This window comes from Corythoichthys intestinalis, chromosome 15 (assembly GCF_030265065.1).
Source record: "Corythoichthys intestinalis isolate RoL2023-P3 chromosome 15, ASM3026506v1, whole genome shotgun sequence".
In the NCBI taxonomy this organism is placed as follows: domain Eukaryota; kingdom Metazoa; phylum Chordata; class Actinopteri; order Syngnathiformes; family Syngnathidae; genus Corythoichthys; species Corythoichthys intestinalis.
The window spans coordinates 15,381,539-15,405,264 of record NC_080409.1 but is presented as its reverse complement, the minus strand read 5'-3'; the positions used below and the strand labels follow the sequence as shown (position 1 = coordinate 15,405,264).

The window sequence follows — 23,726 nt, the reverse complement described above, 5'->3', positions numbered from 1 at the left end:
TTGTCAAAGCCAAATTTAAGACATTTTTTGAGACCATAATGAATCAAATTTAAGACCCATTTCACATCGATACCGGCAAACAATGTAAGAAAAAAAATTTCAAAGGAAAATTGAAGGCCCGGAATTACTTGCAAAATACTAGTATATGAATTTAGTCCCAGCTCTTTAACACTGTGATAGAAAATGCTTAACCTAACCAAGAATATTTTCTCTTTTGTGAACCAACATGTGAACCACAAACAGCGTTTGCTGCTGGCATTTCATGACCGCCTTGTGCTTTTCAGATTTGCAGTGGGATTCCAGTCATGCAATGCTACCCTATGTTCCAAGTTTTAAAATTTTCTTGCACAAAGTGCAGTGTGCGTCACCCGAGTTTCCCTCCACCGCCTTCAACTACGTGCTGATCTGTATGTTGTCAAGCCGCAAATCTTTAAATTTGCACTTAACCATGTATGCAGGGCTCTAGACTAACATTTTTTACCAGGGGCACAGTGGCCCCTAACTTAAAATTTTACGGCCACTATCAGAAGATTCAGGGCACACATTGTAAATCAACATGCAAAGGTTCCTCTAATTTTCAATTTAACCAATAAATACCCTCAAAAAAAATGCATAAAACTACAAACTAATCAATCTATATTTTATTCTCTATTAGTCTTGACATCAACATCAACCAGTATGCTGCTTAGAAATGAGGTTATCAAGGGAATTTTGTTCCATTTCTGTCGCTGTCACTACAACCAACCAGCAACGCATTTATTGATCGATAAATCACCTGCAAGGACACTGGCCAACTCAAAAATTGAGGTCTACATGCAGGGGCGCTGCCAAGGATTTGGGGCCCCATGAAAAGATATCACTTTGGGCCCCATCACCAGTGCTTGGGGACACAAACACATTTAGAGTATCAACTACGTAATTTCCTGCTTTCTAGTGAATCTTTACACACTAATTTGTGCATTTTCTGCATTAATTTAAGATGAAAATATATTTATGTAAACATACAGCATTTAGAGCTTTGAGTTTAGAGCAGTAATGAATAGACTGATATCATCTACATTATAAGAAAAGTACTGAATACCATCTTTTACAATCTATTTTATTAGAAATATTCTCAAAGCAAATACCATAATGAATGACTTCGAATAAATGTTTTAACTATACTACAGTATACAGTACATTACAGTATACAACTGTTTTAGTATGAAGAGATTGCTAAGGGTTTGCCTGCTGTACTGATTAAATGTAAGCTAAACATGGAGCAAACACTAGCTAGCAAACAATTACAGTATTTCATTATGGAGATTTTAAAAAAGAAAATTTCCACACCAACTAACATCTGTAGGATACCAAAAAATGCCGTCATTATTTGGAATTCATGTTTTTTAATAGGTGAATGTCGCTCATGGCCGGGAAAATCCGTATTTCTTACAGAGTGAACTGGGACCTCGCTTCTGAGCTAAAATAACAGGTTAATTTTCAGCATTACACTGACACAAGACTCAAACCTTCCTTTGTGAAGTACTTTGTCAAATCCTGTTGGCCTTTTCTACCCATCTCCTGTTTTGCTTTCTTTTCTTTCCTCCTTTGAAACCCATTTTTTGTTTTGAAAACATTTCTGCAGTACCGCGCTCTGTGCACTCAGAGTCTTGACTGGTGTAAATGCGCACCGCTGCTCCCGGTCTGATTGTAGGAAGGGCGGACCAAACCATTTAATGAAAATACGGGGGCTGGGGGGTGGTGCCTGGGAATACATATGCCCTCTGGGTGTTTACTTTTTGCCAAAAACAAAACAAGAAAAAGAAAACCTTTGTTTTATTCCTATTAAAATTGAAATGATTAATATTTAAATTTGCAAACGATTACCTAATGTTCTCATTTTCTTTGTGGGGCCCCATCAGAGCATGGGCCCTTAGAATCAGTATCACTTTTCACTCTATACGGCGCCCCTGTCTACACGAAACTTTGTCAACATGGAGGAGCGTATCATTTTAGCAGTGTGCAACTAGCCCATACGTTATGATACCTCTTAGCATGATTTTCGGGACATTCATTAAAAAGCAGAAGTGTGGGAAGTTGTTGGCATTCAGAGAAGCCCGGAAATTTTAAAATGCCCTCAAAATTCATAGCTAATCAGAGTGATGACGCACAGGCATATAGGGCAGTGCATGTCGCTGCAGTCGCGCCGCGCTCCATGTGTTGGCTTTCAGCTCAACGGCGATTACTTTCACATTTCGCCATCGCTCATCGCCTCCCGTGAGTCGAACGCGCATCGGACTTATTCCCCCGTCGGCCTCCTTTGAGACAGTGCCAGCGGATTTGTTAGAAAGAAAGTAGTCACTTACTGTCCTTTTCACCATTGTCCGCAAGTGCTGTCAAGTTTACCCGCTACCCCAATTATAAGTTGCTCCGCACATCGCCCACCCCTCTTTTTCTAATGTTGCATTTTCCCTTGGAAAACCAGCACATTACATTACCGCCAATAGTAGATTTAACTGTGAAGGAGTTGGTCAGCAAAACAAAAAAACAAAAAAAAAAAACACAATGTTACTCGTCGCGCATGTGCGAGTAGATGAAAAAATTACTAGCACTAGCTCTAATCTTAGTCGCAACATGCGACCATATGGTTGCAGTCTGGAGTTTTGCATGTATGTAATTACTGTAAATCGGTTCTGCTAAATTTTCTCCGCTCTGCACGTGCACAGCAAAATCTGCTTGTGTTCGATAAATTCTGACCGGGCAGCACCCATACTTCCGCTTCGTAGTTACGTTATAGACCCTACTCACCAACGTCACAGAATGACGTGTCGCTGTATCCGGCCGCCATATTGTCCGTCAGTGTTTATCCGTATTCTCAATGGTTTCAATTTGTTGTACAATTTATAGTGTAATTCATGGAAGCCCCGGTGCTTTCAGACGCTGTAAACTCATTGGATGCGTTGCATAAAAGGCGTTATTTGGAAAAGCTTCAGTCTATCCATTCGCCAGATCCATATTTGATGCCTAAATCGATATTTTTCGACCCGCTGTCTTCGCCCTCTCTGACTTACATCTGCTACCCTGATATCTACAACTATCTTGTCCACACAAAATCAGCCTATTCTCACGAAAGTTTGAAACACTTTAAGAGCAGCACTCTAAGCAACATTACCCCGTGTGACCCTTTACTTTCAATTTTCTAAAATGGAAACAATCAATAAAAAAAAAAAGTTGACTGCGATGGCCGACGCTTCAAGGATAGGTGGATATTGGACTATTTCTTCAATAAAACACGCAACAACTGTGTCTGCCTCACTTGCAAAGAGACAGTCGCTGTTTTCAAAGAGTTCGATGTGACGCAATATTACCAAACAAGACACGCTGACATGTACGAAAACATTACAGGGAAGATACGCAGCGAGAAATTATAGCAACTTGAAGCTAGTTTAATTTCACAGCAGCAGTATTTCGCAAGAGCCCGAGTGTCGAAAGAGAACGCCAAAAAGACGAGATTGTTGAAATTATGAATTTAAAAAATTACAACGCAAATGTGACACACAGAAAGGCTTGCTAAAATTTAAATATATTGTTCTATGTAAATCAGCCAAGGTAGCACCCCGCATTTTTACCACACCAAATCTGGGCCCCCTTTGCAAAAGGTTGGGACACACTTGTTTAACTTCTTTTACTTGGTACCAGCTAAATATTATTCAGAAAATAATGATGGTGGAAGAAATAAGCATCTTGAATTTGAAACTGTATGTTGTCGGCGATTAGCCTCGCAATGATCTTAATTGTGGTTGTCAGCCCAAAACCCTCTAAATATATATTAAATGCATCTTACCAGATATAAAATGACTACTACATAATCTGTAGTGATCGTTTGGTGCCCAGTTTTCTCGTCGAATTGCAGCAGTCCATCTCGCTCTCCTCTCCGGGTCTCTCGGAATACGGTAGAACTTCAAGTCTCTCCGTCTATCTTCTCCGTTATTGCAACCAACCGCCACACACGCCTTCACCATTTTGATTATTAATGTTAGCGAGCAGAAAACCACGCCATAATAGGAGGAATTTACGTAGCAGTAATGCTTAAACCCGACGAGCTGACGGACAATATGGCGCGGAGGCGTGGTTGTGATGTCATGTGAGTAGGGTCTATAACGTCCTCAAAAATTGAAAGATTTAAAACCGAGACCTAAACTTAAGCATGTTCTGAATACAAATGTCAATAGATTTTTAAGGCGTTTCACATTTGTATTTAGACATTAGACAATTTAAGGTCTTGAATTCAAATTTGGGGATTTAAGACTTTTTTTTTTTTAAAAAGACTTTTTAAGACCCCACGGATACCCTGGTAAGCACACTCAGACTGTCAAAAAACAATACTCCTTTATTTCCGGGGCCAAAGTGAATACAGTACAGTGAATATTTAAACAATATAAATACAAGAAACATGATATTAGGAAATATAGCAATGTAAAATAAAATGAACATAATATCAAATAAAACAATATTGTAAACAATAGAATATACTGGTGGAGATTAATAAGTAATCAAAAAATCTGAAGAAAATGAAAGTCGAACACTGTCTTAAAGCAATAGTTATATTTTAGTGTATATGACCTTCAAGGGAAATAAGGTTGCTCAAAGAATTGAAATATGCAAATCACACATTTTTTGTCAGAAGACAAGAGAAGGCTTTGGGCTTTTATATTTCGGGCCGCGAGGCAAATTAAAATGGCAAATGAGGGTCCTTAGTTTGAGCGAGAAGTCTTTTCTCAAATTATGAATTGGATGAGAGAGCAGTTTGAGCTGACCAGCGGATTTAGCGTCTTCATTGGGAGAAGAATCCGCATAAGCGAACAAGAAATCAAGGTGTGGACGAATCGTTCATCATACAGTGTGTAGTATAAGTATATAAAGTAACATATCTATGATAAATATTCTGATGTTTGTGCACGTTAACAGGCACTGTTCGCGCAAAACACGTAAATGCTGATAGACTCGAACAAAGGTATAAAGAAGCAAAAATAAAATACTGTAGGTGCACACTACTTAAAGCTACTTGTTACAGTATCACAATCTGTTTTTCCTATTTTGGATGCAGCCTTTGATCGGGGATAGTGAAACAGAGTCTAGCAGTGTTTTTTTTCCGGCCGTGGTGCAGTTGGTAGCTTGCGTTGTCCTGGAACCGAAGGTTCAGCGGTTCAATTCCTGGCTACGACTGCCTATTGTCGAAGTGCCCATGGGCAAGGCACCGAACCCTAATTTCCCCCCAATGGGTTGGCAGTGCCTTGCATGGCAGCAGCACCATCGGTGTGTGAATGTGTGAGTAAAAGGGTAAATGTATGCTAACGTAAAGCGCTTTAGGCATGGTAACAATGTCGATAAATGCACTTTCAGTACTCTCCATTTACCATTCCTCTTGCTTTTTGCCTTTTTTTTTTTGCTCCCGATATTATATTTACCCTTCATCCACCTGGTACAGCCAAACGCTGACCACTGTGGCATATTGAGACTGCCTTATTCTTGTCGTTGCCCCCCTGAGTAAAATGCATGTATGAAATGATTATACTCTGCAGCAGACTGGGATTAGTAGATAGCAACACCAAATGAAAGTATGGAAAGATTATGGCCTACTAGATTGACATTTTGATGTGTGTGTGTGTTTGGAGTTTTCACGGCACCTTGTTTGCAAGGCAAATTTATTCAGTCATAATCAGATTACTTTTCATAAATCTGGTCAAATAATTTTCTCAATCTTGTTTTGAGTGTTAAAGACTAGTTAACAGATTATTATGTCAGATTATACCATTGACTTTAAGTAAATATTACCATTTGGTTTTATTAAGCCCATACATCTAAAAGTTGGTCATTTTTCACCAAAATCAAGAAAAAATTGCTTTCAAACAATGTTTTGAACAATATCTATTCTTGAATTAAGAACATTTGAAATTTCAAAGCTTTTTTAAGATTAAATATACAAATTTATTAGACATTTTTCTTATTTCAAGAAATCTAAGTAAAATTTACATGATGCACCGGCAGATAATTTTACTTATTTCTAGTAGATTTACACAGAAAGAGAGAATTTAACTTATTTTAAGGAGTTGTGTTTTTGCAGTGTTGTGTGACATATCCACCGCCTGCCGATCTTGCGTCTCAGACGAGTAACGACTAGTGTAGTCTAAAGTAGCGGAGTAAGAGTAGCGATTCTTTGTCACAAATCTACTCAAGTAAAAAATTACTCTTAGAAGTTTTTTTTTTTCCTCAAAATGTTACTCTACTAAATGTAACGAAGTAAATTAAATATTTTAATACCCACCTCTTACATTGACCAATAACGTAACTTTGTGGTCGGCGCGTGCTTTCTGTTGCGTGTGCCATCTTGCGCTCGTTTTGTTTATCCTAAGTACAGATGCTGGCACCGTGTGATACCTACACGTGTTCCTCCACCCCACGCAGAAAAAGCAAAAAGCGAACCCCATTTTCCTGTCTTGTCTATAGCGAATGTGTTGAACTATTATGATACGAAGTGCCTCCGTCACCAATACTGATTGATGCTGCTTGTCCCGCCTACCGACAATCGTTGTTGGAAGGTGGTCTTTTGGGCAGTATGGAATAATCAGGCAGGCTTCGGTCTTATAGTGTGACAACTTGTCTGTTCCAAGACAAACAGTGACATAATGACACACTTGCATAATCTGACACTTCGATCATTGGGAACGACCACAAAAAAAAAAAAAAAAAAGGGTCAGTCTGGGTCAGGCATTACCTACTGCAAAATAAACAATATTCTCGTTTTATACAGTTTTTATCCGAGCAAAATCAGTGTATATGCGACAAAGTGACAGCTTGCGTGTAATTAACATTTTTGTTGCAATAGCATAGGACATTCTGGGTGTATTAGATGTCATGAGCGATGGCGGACTATGTGAAATACTCTCATTTAATTGGTTAAAACAATTTCTGGCATTTAAAATGGCTGCTTACAGCAATTTTGCCTACTTCCTGGAAATATTGGTCATTATTGAGGTTTTTCTTCACAAATAAACTGCATTAAAAAAATGTAATCCTCTTATTTTTAAAATTCTTTCAACTGAGATGCACTTAATCATAAAGATCCAAATCCAGGACACATAATGACTGATTCCACATGAGACCACAACATAATAATAAAAAAATAACATAGGCTATGTTACATTTATGCTGTCCGACTTTAACTGTTATTGGTCCTGACCTTTGATCAAGCTTAGTTTATTTCTTAGGACCTGACAGTAGGCAGAAAGGTTGCTGTTGTCCTCTAAGAGTTTGCCGTGCTCCTGTGTGATCCGAGATGATGTCTGGCGCTCTCTCTCGCTCTCCTCCAACTCGGAAATCAACTCCTGCCTAGACAAAAAGTAAGCCTTGTCACTTGGATCTCATGTTTTAACTGAGTTTCAAAGAATTTTCAGGACCAGATGTAATGAATGATGCTCGATAATGAATAGTAGGTAAGGAATCATGTGCCCCTCTACAGTATCACACAAAAGTGAGGACAACCTTCATATTTCTGCAGATATTTAATTATATATTTTCATGGGACAAGAATATGAATCTTTGACGCAATCAAAAGTAGCCCGTGTAAAGTTTATATACCTCTGGGTACCTCACGATATGATTTGTGATACAAGGCTCGTGATAACATATCTCACGATATGGCGAATTATCGATACATGGGTCAGGAAATCATTCTACAATATACAATATAGTGTATGGATTTTTGGTCACTTCCTGTTACTTTTGGGGGCATTTCCTGTTAAGTTCTTTTACAGATCACTTCCTGTTGACCCGGGATGTCTCCAAATGACTATTCTAGTCGAAGATTTTGTTGTTTTTTTTCCGAAAAGTGACACCTTTTTCAAATGATAAGTTGATTCTTGGCAGGAGCATATCGATAACCTTTTTTGGGTACAAAGTATCGCAATCCATCACCATTTTGATATATTGTCACAGCCGTTATATACACTGCACATTTATTGTTCTCTCCATATAAATCAAAATACAGCCATTTATGTCTCAATCGGGGTCTCCAAACTTTTCCACATAGGGCTGAGTGGGTACAGGATTTCATTCCAACAAAACAAGACAACCCCTTTCAATCTGGTGACTTACAAGTGTAATCAGTAGATTTCAGTCATGTGCTGCTTGTTTTAGCAGAAACCTCATTGGTTTAACTGTCTGTGCTTGATCAGTAAGAACAAAAACCAGGTCCCAAAGCAGCCCTTGAGGACTGGTTTGGAGACCCCTGGTCTAAATGACTGGCGACAAAAGTGAGTACACTCCTAGGTAAAAATATCCAAATCCATATTCACTTTCTTCCAAAGCGAACTTGGGAGGTGGAAAGCCAGGATTCAAACCATTGACTCTTCGCTCACTCGGTACCTAATGAGCCACAGCTGCCGGGTTTTCAGGAAATCAGGAGCAGGCCCGAAAGCAACTCAGGGGCCGTTTGCATGGTGACGCTTCAAAAATACAACTAATTTCACCTTTGCATTAGATGGTTCAGATTCAATTCAAACCAGGTCAAAATTCTGCGTGAAAACGATGTAGTACACATGGAGGCCCTCATGGGCAGTGCAGTTTTACAAGGCAACAACCAATGATGTAATTCCTTGACAACAACCTCCTTCGCCCGGAAGAAAACATACCTGCCCACTTGAAGCATGCGTCGGCGTCCATGCATTTTTTTTCTCTTTTGCTTTAAAGGCACAAAAATGCAAAAATATATTTAAATTAAAAAATATTATAAAAACAGTAGATTAAAGCCACCATTCCTCCATGTTTGCCGTTTTGAGTGTTTACTAGCAGCTACTGTGCATGGCCAAAGTGACGCGTGCGAGTGCTGACATCATCGGAGGGAGAGTGTTCCACTCATGTTTGCGGAGCAATCCGCGCAATCGAATCGCTTTGGAGGTTGGAATCAAAAGTTCGCGTCCTCGTCTTCGTTTTCGCTGTCACCATGTAACGGAGAGGTATCTGTGTGTCATTCGTTCATTCCGTATCCGTTTTAGAATACAAAATCGGAAAACGGATAACGACTTATTTCACAATCCAAAATCGGAAAACGAAAAAGAACTTGTTATTTCATTTTCAAATCGAAAAACAGATAACGACTTGTTTCATTTCTCGTTTTGAAATAAAAAATATCAGTATTATTTGTTCATTCCATTTCTGTTGACGTTTTCGATGTGGTGACCCGGAAGTTGTTGATACACTGAAATTAGTTCGCCGTTCGAAAAGTGTTTTCTCCTCTTTAAAAAGCACGTACAAGTCATCCTCCTTGACAAAAACATTAAGTAACAATAAATGTACAATGTTGGCTATAGTGCTGCTCGATTGGCTCGATTGATTTACCCGGTAGAGACTGACTGACCTTCCTGAGAAATAATAGTCAACAATTTCCGGGTAACACCATATTAAAAATCATACAAACCAAAAACAAATAGAACAAAAATACCATGATAAATCCATTCCTTTATATTCTGTTTTTTAATTTCAAATAAAAATCAAAACAGCGAAAAACGTTATTTGTTTTTCCGACTTTTGATTCAATTTCGAGAAATGAAACAACAAGCCGTTATCCATTTTCCGATTTTTGGATTTGAAAATGAGTAATTAGCAAGTCGTTATCAGTTTTTGAGTTCTAAAACAGATATGGAATGAACGAATGATACACGGATAGAAGCCATTCTGCAACAATTGTTGCGTCGTGGTGTTGCAGCGCCTCCATTTAAACGGCCCATTATATTGTCCTTTTGGACTACTGATAGGCACCATAGTGGTGAGCCCTGTCCTAATGCTTTTTGAAAATAATATTTTAGTTGTTTCCAACAATAGAGAAACAAATATACTTAAATTAGCAAAGAATATAACACAAACTGTAAGACAAGCATATAGATTTTATCACTTACTTCCTCCGCACAAGTTCAGCAATCTCTGACTGAACCCTGATGTATTCATTAGCCATCTTAATGTGCTTCTCAAACACAGCCATTGACTCCTGGGAGTTTGGGCAAGGAACCAGGGGCTGGAGGGGGAAAAATGTAGTTAAAATTGTTGACAGCTGACAAGACAAGAGTAACAGTGACCCAGTTTTTAATCACAGATAAAACTTTTTTGCATTTATTATGAACAAAATTCTGTGACACGAGGCAGCTTTGACAGAGTCCAAACTGGGTGAATTTCCATGCACCGCCAAGGAATCTGCTGAAGTTGTGGAACTAGTCCAATGGCATGAAGTGGCATGTAGGAAAACTACATCACTCCTCCTGAATGCACCTTTTCCACATCCTTCCCTCAGGTACGCACCATCATTCTATACATGCTCAAAATAGTAGCCCTCATCGAGCCATGAACTTTTTAAACAACCATCTTAAAATTCCGTAAGTGCCAATCTGCCAATATTTTGCCATTTTTGTGCAAATATCATTTAATAAATGTACTAACAGCATTAACATACTCACTGTTAAAGCAACACTAGGTAACTGTTCAACCTTTATGAAATATTTCCATAACATTTGTGATGATATGTCAACTGACAATTAGTTGAATGACACCTCTTTTATATCTAGAGGGGTTCTGTATCGTTTTCACCGGCACTAACTTTGAGTAGGGTGGCAGAAAACCCTGCCACACAAAAACTTCAAATGTGCTGATTGCTTTACAGCACAGGTGTCAAACCGATTCCAGAAAGGGCCAAGTGGGTGCTGGATTTTGTTCCAACCGATACAACGTAGAGTTTAACCAATGAACCTCCTGCTGAAACAAGCAGCACCTGACGAGGTTTAACTGATTACACGTGTAAAAGATCTAATTGGTGAAAAGGTGTCCTCTTCATTGGTTGGAAAGCAAACCTGCACCCACATGGCCCTGTCTGGAATCGGTCTGACACCTGTGCTTTACAGCATACGTCACTTCCCACTTTCCCCATTCGTTATCAAGACGGAAGTCAATGCGAACGTTTTTGCGCAAATTCTGCAAAGAGGGCAGAGCAACAAAAGAGACAAAAAGTTTGGTCCAAGGAGACAAAAAAGGGAGGCTACCAGGATAAAAGGACACGCAAGAATAAATATTGGCCCGGCTCTCACTTGCTGGCGTGACGAGTGGGGGAGGGGGGTCCTTTGGGCCGGTGGGGGAATACGGTACAAAATAATAATACATTTTAATTATAGAGCGCTTTTACGGATGCTCAAAGACACTTACAGTTAAAACAAAAGAGCACCAAACAACATGAGAAGAAAAAGAGAATTATACATTTCTGTTTTTGGCATATGTTCACAATGTGTGACATATGTGTAGTTAGCCTGCAGTGTTTTTTTTTTTTTTTACTCATGTGACGCGATACAACACCACCTCCTCCCACTCACCGGTGTCCTGTCCAGGCTCCAAGCTCTTATTATTTTGAAAATAGATTTGTTTTTTTATCACGGCAAGAGAGAAGATGCAATGTTTCTTTAGCCATTAAAGGTCTGTGCTGAGTGATTATCACACACAAAATGCAACTCGTAGCTTTAGCATAGCATTAGTCTTCATAGTGCCAAGCGTCGACAAACTGTCGGTCAGTTCTTTTTGCATACAGTTTGTGGCGCCCGGGTGGGTATAATTAATTGAAAAAAATGTACTGTTTTCCTGCTGAATGTGCATTGTCTTCACGAAGATGGCATTGCCCTCGTATAAGCTACAATATGTGCTCATCTGTCAACGTTCATTCAAAGTTGTTGGAAAGGTATATTTAGTTATTTATATTTAGCTTATGGAATAAAACATTTTAATTTTACAGACCAAAAGATTTTGAATAATCATCGACAAAAAAACTAGATAAAATTTGGCTGACTTTTCGTCAACGATGACTAAATGAAGACAAACACATTTTCAGTAAGTATTTTCGTCAAAAAGACTAAGACCAAAATTAAGAGGGCTGCCAATAACAACACTGCTGTATACGGTATATAAATAGAACATTATTTAAATTTATACACTTGCAAATGTTGTGGTTTAGTGCAATACTTTCATCGCATCACCAGTTCCTGTCTTTTGTCCCTTTTTTCCCCGCAACGCTCTCTGCCGTTTACCCGTGACAACCCTCCAAGTCAAAATGGTTTGGACGTCTATTGCCATCAATGGCAGCCAATAAGTTAACACTTAAAAATAAAAACACATTAAATAAAACAGACTTTCTCAACCGATTGTGACCTTCGAAAACTGAAGTGATCAGATCGGGGACATCCCTAGTTTATACGTAAACCCAAAAAAATCATTCACCCACCTGTAACTGCTGATCAAGTTTCAGATAGGCCTTGGGAATGGAGCTGTCGAAACCATTTGTTGCTACATACAGGTAGACAGACAGAAACACGCTTAATTGTAACAATTACAAAAAAAAAACACCAGTGCAAACACCTATACAAAATTATTAAGAATCCAACTCGAGTACAAGGCAGGAAACGCCAGGAAACGATTGGCTAATACATTTCTGGAAAAGTCTAATGCACGCTTCATGTGCTGCCTTTAATTCTTTTTTATATATACAGTGTATATATATATATGTGTATATATATATATATATATATATATATATATATATATATATATATACGTATATATATATATATATATATATATTATATATATACATATATATATATTTTTTTTTTTTTTTAGTAGTAATATTTGCCGTCTTTGATGCAAATGTGAATAATGATGCGGCACTGTAACCAACTCGCGCTCGCATCCTGGCATAATGCACCTAAAGATGCACGATAATATTGGTTACCGATAATTATCGGCCGATAATGGCAATTATGACATCACATAAATAATCCAGATTTTTTAAAAATTCAACCAATAATGCAATCCGATAATTATAGACTTGATTTAGCCTCCAAATGTGCGCAATCGAAGCAGTTTTGTGCAATTCTGCACCACCGCCTCCTCAACCCCTCCTCCCTCTGAAGCCCCTGTTGCATGAGTGACGCGTTACCATTTCTGCACCGCCGCCTCAACCCCTCCTCCCTCAGATGTCCCTGTCGCATGAGTGACGCATTACACGACATGGTTGAGGCAGATAGATATCATGGCGGTTTTGTCACCAGCCTGTGTTGATTTTTCCATGTGTGAAACAAAGGACGCTTTCGCCATCTGCAAAACATGCACTGCAGAAGTTTCACGAGGCGGAAAGAAACCGTCCTCATTCAACATCACTAAACTGATCAGCCATTTAAAGCTGCATCACAAAGATTTTTGGAACGAATACAAGGCTGCTTCTAGCGTGTAGGCTGAAACTAATGTAAACAAACATAAACTAAGCTAAGTTACGAGGCTTGTGACGATCGGAGACACTTTTGACGGCAGCGCCGCCGCCACTCATTTCCGGTTCAACTTATTAAGCATCATGGCTCACTTTGTGGCCGGACGGACTGAAGAGCACAGGCGGGAGGAGATGCCAGGCTCGGTCGGACGACAGATGTTTTTTACCGAAGTGACCCGAGAGCCAAAGCCCCGGATAAAAAAGTAATGCAGTTTATACGACCACCATTCTTTGTGAAAAGCATGCCAATCACATCAGTTTTACCACGGACATTTGGACAAGTGATGTCAAGTAAGCATCCTTATCATGACGGCAGAGTGGTTAGATTATCATTTCATCATGTACCAAACCACACTCACAAAAAGTCAGTAAGTCAGTAATGCATTCAGTACGCTGTAAAATTATAACGTCTTAAACAGATCATTTTTCTTAACCCTTGAGACGCCCGGCGCGTCCTCAGCGCACGTCGTCTTTGAAGCGCCCTCACGTTTTAATTACGTCACCCACATGCCGTTGGTTGGTCTCGTTTTAAAGTGCGGAAGTTGCAGTTTACTCTCGTTATTATTTGAAGTCAATCGACCAACTAAAACGTGAGATATTGTCATTTAAGTTTTATAGTTTTATTGTCCTCTCAAAAAAACATTAAAACGCTGCATGGATCATTTGTTTATGTCTATATTTCCATCATTTCTTGTCCTTTTTCAAAACGGAAGCTCCATGAAAAAAACACAAATCAAACGAACCCTTTCGAAGTCACAGTGGAAGCACAAAATGCGTTTTTTTTTTAATAAATATAACTGCCGTGCGAGGTTCCACCGAACGAGAGGGAGGAGTGTTCCGAAGCAGCGAGGCGGCGAGCGACGCCCGTTTGGATCGAGCAGCGACTTTGTGTGACTTTGAGAATGAACGGAAAACTAAGTTTTGCGCAAGCAATTGTGCTTTTTGATCAACTTGAGGAAGAGGATGGTCCAAATTCGTCATCATCTTCTTCTTCAGAAGAGTCCTCGAGTGAAGATAGTGACGGATTTGAACACGTGGGTGACGCCATCGACGAGCAGAGGTAAGCCAACTCACTTTTTTTTTTTAATGCTGAAAAAGTTTTTTGAAAGTTTCTTTTGATATTGCAAGACAAAATTAATTTTGATGCAATATAAGTGTGTGTTTGTGTATATAATAATAAAATGTGCATATCAGATCAAAGTCGTACGTGCACTGTGTGTATCCCAGGCAGGAATTTATAATTTGTGGTGTTATTCTTTCTATATGAAGATTAGGGATGTAGCACATATTCAGCTATGGTATTCTTTCTACTGTCAAACATATAGATTTCCATTATTATTTATTGCTGTATATATTTTTATTTTATACTTTATTATTTTCATAAATACTGACTTTTTTCATGTACATTTATAGTGACAATGAAAGTAAAGTGAAATGAAAATGGAAGGGTGGAAGGGTGGAAAGAGGACCGACACCCCATGGAAGTGTGGGCTGTGTGATGCAGCCCTGTGTCTAATTCCAGGACGAAACTGCTTTTCGGAGTGGCATGCCTGAAAAAAATTTAACGTGTTTATTGTAAATTTTTTTGAAAATACTTTTTTCCCCAATGTTATATATATATTTTTTCTCCCACAATCAGTCTTCTCAATTTGTGTATATAAATGTGTGTTCAAGAAGCTTGATTGTGTGTACGTAGTTTTCATCAGGTGATGGGCCGCAATACCTAAACTCATTAAGAGATGGCCTGTAAACAATTTTTGTGTTAGATGGTACATATTTTTTCACTGTTCTTCACTGTTTGGTCTGCTGTATATAACCTGTTTTGACGAGAGCATATATAAAGGCAAAAAACGCCTATGGCTATACCTGTTGTTTATGTTGAATTGTCAAATATAAGACTATTTATTCTAATTTTTTTTGGTTGAATGTTCATCCTAACATGTTGAATAAATATTACAAAGTTTCAAAACGGTTCGTTACGCATGTTTGGTTGTCAATTGCACATCAATATTAAAAATTTTGACAAAACGATTTTGGAATTTTTGGTCTTTTTGGGCCCAAAATGATGATTTATAATTGGTCAGTGAAGGAAACAACAGTTTGGACATGAAGTTCAAGGTGTCACAAAAAAAGGGACCAAACCAGGCCATCGTAAACAATTCTTTCTTTGAAATATAAAGGCAACTTCAAAGGCATGCAAAATCAGACCAAATAGGCCCAGACCTTAAAGGGTTAAATCTAGTCAAATAATTTTCTCCATCTTGTTTTGTGTTAAAGACTAGTTAATAAATGAATGCGCCAGATTATTCCACTTACTTGAAGTCAATATTACCATTTGTTCTTATTAAGTCCATACATCTAAAAAATTCGTCATTTTTCACCTAAATCAAGAAAAAAAATGCTTTCAAATAATGTTTTGAACCACAACTGTTCTTGAATAAAAAACATTTCTGACAAAAAAGTTTTTTTAGGATTAAATATAATAATTTATTGCTTAACATAAGGCTGTTAAACTTATTTTCAGCTAGCTATTTTTCTTATTTCAAGAAATCTAAGAGTGAAATATACTTGAAGCACTGGCAGATAAATTCACTTACCGTATTTTTCAGACTATAAGTCACAGTTTTTTTTCATAGTTTGGGTGGGGTGTGACTTATACTCTGGAGCGACTATTGTATGAAATTATTAACACATTATTATATCATTTCACATGTTATTTTGGTGTTTTGGAGTGACACTGATGGTTTGGTAAACTTCTTAGCATGTTCTTTATGCTATAATTATCTGAATAACTCTTAATAGCTATGTTACGTTAACATACCGGCTACGTTCGCATTTCGTTGTCCATGTATCATGTGACAGTATCATACTGTACACTTATTCAGCATGTTGTTCTCTATTTTATTTTTTAAATTGCCTTTCAAGATGCCATATCTGTTCTATGTGTTGGATTTTATCAATTAAATTTCCCCCAAAAATGCGACTTATTCCAGTGCGACTTATATATGTTTTTTCCCTCTTCATTTGGCATTTTATGGCTGGTGCGACTTATACTCGGGTGAGACTTATAGTCCGAAAAATACGGTATTTCCAATAGATTACAAGAGAATAGAGTTTTAAGGAGGTTTTACCATGACACAATGTCAGGCAATCTGTCATTATTTAGATGTTGGAATTTAGTACTTGTTTGATGTTGAAAAAAGAGCAATAAGTTCTATTTTTGCACAGTAGTATTTGCTCTTGTGTATACTTTAAAATTTTACATCTATCTTTCATTAGAATTATCGGCTTGACGTTATTAGTTATCGGCTGGAACGAGGAAGAAATTATCAGTTAACGGTCTCAGTTGAAAAATGTATTAACGTGCATCACTAACCTATACACTTGAGTTGTACACTAGGAGTGGGAACCTCACAATACGCAAACAATTATCGATACATGGGTCAGGAAATCATTCTAGGATATTCTACAAAACAACTAATATACAAAAATCAAGTCATTTTCATCCTTCTGCTATGAATTGGAATGAGTTTATCACAAGGAGACTTGCAATCCGTTTGAACTTCAAACGGATTGGACATCTTTGGCCATCAGTGGCAGCTAATGCCAGGCAATGAGTTCATTTTGGGGCATTTCACGTCCTTTCCTGCCGTCAATGGCAGCCAGTGAGATAAGGTAGACACCATTCTAATGGAAGATTTTGGTAGCAACCTGTTGGTTCCTTCTTTTCTTTTTAAACAGTCACACCTTTTCAAAACGATACAATATATCGATTCTTGGTGGGAGCTTATCGATCACATTTTGGACTACAAAGTATCGCGAAAGAGCAGCTTTTCGATATGCTGCTACACCCCAATTTGTACACATCTACGAACCAAATGGGAAACCTAGACCGAATAAAAACGTAAATCAAGAATCATAGAAGGCCACCTACCTGGTGGGCTAATTGTCATCCTAAGCTCTGACTGACTGGTAGTAAATATCGGACTGGAACTTGAAGTGGGGCTTTGGGGGCGCCGTGGTTGACTGCCCCCACTTGACACTCTTGACAGGCCAGTTCGTAATGTAGCAGTCTAAATGGGTAGAAAGAAAAACTCAAGTCAATTAGGGTACCTGTCTCGACACATGATGTTACGTTTAATACAGTTCACCTTTGACTGTTTGAACTGGAGGGGAAACCTGGACTCAGAACCTTTCAGGGTTTCCTCTCTGCCAAACGAGCTTAGTTCTTCTGTGTTGTCCTCACTCTTGTTACTTCTGATGGTGTAGTCAGGATATGGGCCTGTGGATAGCAAAAATGATCATATCTCAATATCATTTTTAAATTCCACAAGGGAAAAACAAAGGCTTCACATAAACAAGAATCATCGTAAAACAATGCATAAAATAAGATGCACAGCACAATGGGAATGCTATGAGTGTTAAAATGAGCCATTCATTGTGTGTTTTGGACCTAAACATAAAATTAGGATGGCTGCACACTACTAGGGGTGGGAACCTCTATGTACCTCACAATACACGATACAAGGCTCACGATGACTATCTCACTATAAGGCAATACAACAATTACCGACACATGGATCAGGAAATCATTCTACAACATATTGATTTTAGGTCGCTTTCTGTTGATTTTGGGGCAATTATGAATCACTTTCTGTTGATTTTGGGTTACTGAACAGGAAGTGCCCCGGGATCGTCCCCAAATGAATAGGAAATGACTCAAAATCAACAGAAAATTACCTGTAAATGCCCTATGGATTGGATATCTAGCACCGTCAAAGGTAGCTAATGAGCAAAAACAGACATAATTCAAGTGGAAGATTTTGGTAGCAACCTGTTGGTTCTGTTTTTTCCAAACATTGGCACCTTTTTAAAATGATATATCAATTCTTGGCAGGAGCATATGGATAAGCTTTTGGGATACAAAGTTTCACGACACATCATCAATTCAATAAATTGTCACAGACATATACACTAGAGGAGAATTGGGCGATTATAACTAGAAAATGCAATTTCTGTAGAAATTCTGTGGGGATGCCTTGCTCTCATGGCTCATTTATAGTAGATTTTCAGTAATTTCTTATTCATTTTGTGGCTTTGTTAACATTTTGGCTGCCATTGATCGCTCCCATCCTTATTTCAAACCATCAGTAGATCCATGTCTACTGTGCAAAGTTCATGTACCATATTTTTCAGACTATAAGTCGCAGTTTTTTTTCATAGTTTGGCAGAGGGTCCGTCTTATACTCTGGAGCCACTTACGTGTGATTATTTACGGTCGAGTCGTGCCGGACTTCTCTCTCGCTTTTTAAAAAAAATTATATTCATATATTTATACTAAAGCAATGTATGACTGTTAAATAAAATAAATAATTTGGATAAAACAGAGAAGGCGCTGTGCATGCCTGCGCACATGAATGCGCGTGGCCCCGCTCTCTTTTCAATCTTCCACTCCCGCCCTGGCGCCCTCCGCGAGTCACATCCTAGTATTTCCTTTTCAATATGGAGCAGCTAGGAGTGAAAAACAAAACTAAAGACAGGGGAATTGAAAAGCAAACAACTGCGGTAGGAGTGGGGTATGGAAAGGATTCAAACTGATTGTTGAAGATGCTATACAGAAACCTGTGGGGTATGGAAAGGATTCAAATTGATTGTTGAAGATGCTATACAGAAACCTGTTTCGGCTTCACTGAATGTAAACGAATGTGGAGCTTTGGTCCCATGTGAGAAATATATTTAACAAACTTTTCCAGCATTATTTCGTTATGTAAATGCATTTATAACGATCATAAAAATGTGTAGACGATTTAAACATTGATAAAAAAAAAAAATTTCTGACAACTCGAAGCGATGAAAATAAATGTCAAATCCACTATCCGCCTGTTAGAATATACACACAAATATAAAAGATATGTTAAATGAATATCCATCTTAGTCTTGTTTAACTGGGAGAATTAGTTACAAAAGACGGGCTTTAATTTGCTATCATTATACATATATGCAAAGGCATCGTCACAAATGTGATCACACAAAACGCAACCGCGCATAGCATCCCCTTTTCTTCCTTCTCCTGAGTCCTCACATATAAAACATAAAATTTCGGGGGTTGGGGGGTTTCGGGCTTGTGCCTACTAATAAAACATAAAATTTCGGGGGGTTTCGGGCTTGGGCAAACAAATCAAGTTAATTGATCGGGCTTAGGCCGGGTTGAGCTTTAATACCCGCGGGCCAGTCGGGTTGGGCTGGAATTTTTAGGCCTGATCTATGATTTAGCGCCATGTAATGTTAACATACCGTACACCTATTCAGCCTGTTGTTGTCTATTGTATTTTTATTTTAAATTTGCCTTTCAAGATCAATGTCTGTTCTTGGTGCTGGATTATATCAAATAAATTTCCCCACAAAATGCAACTAATAGTCCGTTGTGACTTATATATACGTTTTTTTTCCTTTTCATTGTGCATTTTTTTGGCTGGTGCAACTTATACTTAGGTGTGACTTATAGTCCAAAAAATACGGTACACATTTAAGGTTAATAAAAGGATTAGTGGACAGCCGATGTCTGGAACCATTTGTCACTGTATCCATTCTCCCAATGAGAAATAAGATAACAGATACTGCACCTGTACTTGTAGCAGTTGACGAGCCACTTCTACTTGTTGGTGATTGATGCGGGAGCCTGAGAGGTTCATCGGACCCTGGAAAGTACTGAAAAAAATGGGGGAAAAATGTATTGATGCAACACTACAGACTTTTCTTGTTCTTGACTCCTTGAGAACTTGTCTCTGTCTTTAACTGGCCGTACTCGAATTTTTTGCCATGACTGGTCAAGACGAGCACTGGCCTGCTATTCTTTAACTTCATCGAATTGGTAATATGGAGAATCGCTTTGTTGAGCAACAAATACCTTAACAGAACACCAGAAACCCATGTGTCACTAATTCCCCCACAACCCTGTAATGACCTCAACCTATGCAGTGTTGTAACTTGGGTTTTTTAGTAAATCAGGCATTACTTTGAGACACCACTGTACAGGCTTACAAAACTTAGTTTTTAAATTAAAAACAAAACAGATGTTTACATACAGTGAGAAAAAAAAGATACAGTGATCCCTTGCTACATCAGTTCGCGGTCTCAGTCCATTTCAGGGTTTTCAAAGATATTAATTAAAAAAATACATGTTTCATGTAGATGCAGGAATGAGAATGTTTCCCAGCATGCCAGACAAACAGGAGCGTTGACTCAGAGGCTTTGTACATACCCACGAGGCACACAAACAAGGTGTGTGATTAGTTCCCGACAAATCAACCAATGAGAGCACGAGGGAATTTATCCTGTGAGCTGACTGGCTGCGCATCATCACATCTGATTGGTGGATACAATTTTCATAGCATCCTGTCTTGTGGAACACAGCTAGCATATGGACGTACCGCATAACGCTGTTGTTTTTTACCATGCTATTTGTTTGTGCGAAATAAGTGTCACTGCGAAATAAGTGTCAACTGTCATGTTTAACACAACAGCCCAACTTCAGTTGGGTTGAGTTGTACAAATGGTTACCATTCAACTATTATTAAATAGTCCTATTTGTCCATAGGTGACTGATCTGTTGTGTTACTATGCCCAGTTATTGACTGTAAAACTATTTTCCCATTGACCTTGAACAGTATCAGCAGTTAACAAAATTAATGACAGAAAAACAACAGTATGGTGTACCTTCATTAGATAGCTCATGGTGTTTTTGATCTCCTCCATAGAAGGTCTCTGGTTAGGCTCTTTGTCCCAGCAGTGGGTCATCAGTGTCTCGATGGGCTCTGGGAGGTCTTTTATCGGAGGAGGCCTTGTACCTGTGGTATGATGAACAAATGTGTGGGACGGGGTTGGACGATTGGGCCTAAAAATAAAATCTCAATATTTTTCACCAATTCTTTCATTCCCAAATTACCCCTACTTTTTAAGGGGAAAAACAAAAGACTGACAATTCAAAACAAACATTCATTCATCTTACATTAAGCTTATCCTCACAAGCTCGCAGAGGTGCTGAAACCTACCCCAGCTAACTATGAGCAGTAGGCTGAATGTTTGCAGTTATAGGGCATGTTGTTAATTCAAATTCAAATCAGTTTTGGTTGTGTATGGAGCTAAAACGAAAATTGAACATTGTCAAAATACTCATGGGCCTGACTGTATTGTATATACAGAACACTCACCTAGATGGACAGCCCACATGATAGAAAATGCTGAACCGCCAATCTCATCAAAGGGTTTTTTGCGGGTAAGGACTTCCCACAGTATAATGCCCCAGCTAAACACATCACATTTTTCACTGTAGTTACTGCCTGAGGAATACACAAAAACATTCAAACAATCAAGCGATAATGCATGTAGTTAGCTGTAAAACTTAGTAATACGAAAGAAAATATCCAGTTTTACTCATTAGCTACATTCAAATAAAATTTTAAAAGCGTGTTTTCGGTAAAAATGCACACAGGCTGATGTGGTCAAACTCGAGTACAGTGACTGGGGTGCCTCTAAACATTATCCAATAAAACCAGTTGCAGTTTTTTGTATTATGAACTTTCTTCTGTTGAAGTTATTCAGTTTTAAATTCTAGTACAGCATGTCTGGTCTTTGAGTCAACCACCTCTAGGGGCCCCCTTAAAAAAAAAAAAAAACTCAATTCATCCACACATTCTCACTTCCCTGGATGCTTAGTGCATCCTGGTAAATTTGGACCCTGGGAACAGTTTTTTCCTCTTTTGCTTTGTAATTTTTTGTTCTTGACTTGCAATAAACTGTCAATGCTTTGGAAAGTTGGAAGTTGGTGTTAGAGCGTTTGTTCAGATCATCAAAGTTAGTGTTCTTGGAGTTCTATAGTGGTTAGAACAAAACGACCGCACTGCGTTTGGCTAAGAGGTCAAACGCCAATAGCCAAGAGACTTTTTTGCACAGCACTCAGAGTAATTACGCATACCTGTCCACCTGGCCAATAATGTAGATTTCTAATCAGACAAACACATGGCATCAACTCAATGCATTTAGGCATGTAGGTCACAGGCACGTGCGGGTGGGGGTGCTTGAGCACCTACCCCTTTCCTCTACATGCCCAAAGTGCCCCTTTTGACTGGGCATTTTTTTGTTTTTGGTACGTATGTGTGTGCTTGCAGACTGAGTACTTGAACACCAAAAATACCTTTATATAAAAAAAACGTCCGTGTGCCGCTACGCCGGTGATTACGCCCCAACCCCCCGCACGCTCTTCCTCTTTGACCTGGGATATTCAGGTATAAAATACAATATTGATAAACATAAGTACAATGTTGTTATTGTTCTATAACATTGTATGTCATTACTTTATTATTAGGTGCTATTATCAATTATGGATATTAATTAAATAATAGTTTTGAAAAAACTGTGCTGATGGTGGCTCAGTGAACATCTGGTGTGGTTTGTTCTCAGATGAACAACAAGTTGAAGAGGGAAGTTTTAATATAGAGGTTGAAGGAAGAAAAGATGCAGAGTCCCAGCCAGAAAGTGTTGATGACAGTGTTGATTTCTGTTCACTATTCCCCCCTCCCAATCAAGGTCTGTCACAGTCAATTATACTGTAAAGCCAGTTAAACTGCAAGTTGTTGTAAAGTGTGTCAAATTCTTGTTCATATGCCCCTTTTGATCTATCAGCACCTGCCCCTCAATCGATCTCTGCACGGCCCTGGTAGGCAAGACGGTCTACTGCTGTTCAAAGCATTCAGAACGGGAAAGAAAGGTGATTTAAATGGCTTTGAACGTGGCGTGGCTGTTGGTGCCAGACGGACTGGTCTTAGTGTTAAATAAAGTGCTACTCTACTAGGATTCTCATTTAACGCACTTAATACGGCACAATCCAACAATGAATGTTGAACCTTCACGTAAGATAATCAGCCAGATATTGTCACTGCAACAAGATATGTGCTTTCTGCAGAAAATGTGTATATGTTAATCCATCTAGCAAAAAAACTTTATTTACATTTGTGATTTTCAGGTTCTTGCTGCTAAGGATTCAAAGCTTAGTGTTTGCTTGTTTATTCATAATTTTCAACAATATTTATTGTTTATTAATAATTTTATATCTGCTCACCTTCAAACACTTCTGGTGCCATCCAGGCAGCACTACCTTTATTGTTGGTCATGTAAGTCTGGATGTCACAAGCCGTTCCAAAGTCACAGATCTTCAGCACAGTACAACGAGACACCAGGAGTAAACTAAAACAACCCAGTTGAGAAGCAGAAACTTTTGTCAGATCAGTTTTACTCTAATTAAACAGCAGCATTGGTCTGTGTTAGTGTTTTGCAGACACAGCTGGCCACATCTTACTTTTTCACTCTGCCTGCTAGGCAGACTGAAAGATAATACTGTAGA

At 38.6% G+C, this 23,726-nt stretch overlaps 1 protein-coding gene across 3 annotated transcripts in view; it reads right to left on the bottom strand.

The window, feature by feature from the left end:
- Nucleotides 1-1,335: 1,335 nt before the first annotated feature.
- The window catches only part of LOC130931283 (mitogen-activated protein kinase kinase kinase 7-like), a 34,210-nt gene continuing 11,819 nt past the window's right edge, over nucleotides 1,336-23,726 (bottom strand). Inside the window, exons 6-14 of one of the 3 annotated variants that reach the window (XM_057859935.1) lie at nucleotides 23,445-23,569; nucleotides 21,538-21,666; nucleotides 21,044-21,174; nucleotides 19,951-20,035; nucleotides 17,479-17,609; nucleotides 17,262-17,400; nucleotides 12,287-12,348; nucleotides 9,933-10,048; nucleotides 1,337-7,368 (exon numbers count right to left, since the gene is read on the bottom strand). In XM_057859935.1, the coding sequence (XP_057715918.1) occupies nucleotides 7,206-7,368; nucleotides 9,933-10,048; nucleotides 12,287-12,348; nucleotides 17,262-17,400; nucleotides 17,479-17,609; nucleotides 19,951-20,035; nucleotides 21,044-21,174; nucleotides 21,538-21,666; nucleotides 23,445-23,569 (1,081 nt within the window). In that variant the 3' untranslated portion in view covers nucleotides 1,337-7,205. Of the gene's footprint in view, nucleotides 7,369-9,932; nucleotides 10,049-12,286; nucleotides 12,349-17,261; nucleotides 17,401-17,478; nucleotides 17,610-19,950; nucleotides 20,036-21,043; nucleotides 21,175-21,537; nucleotides 21,667-23,444; nucleotides 23,570-23,726 lie in introns of all 3 variants that reach the window. The other 2 variants (XM_057859936.1, XR_009067187.1) reach the window with 2 other exon arrangements.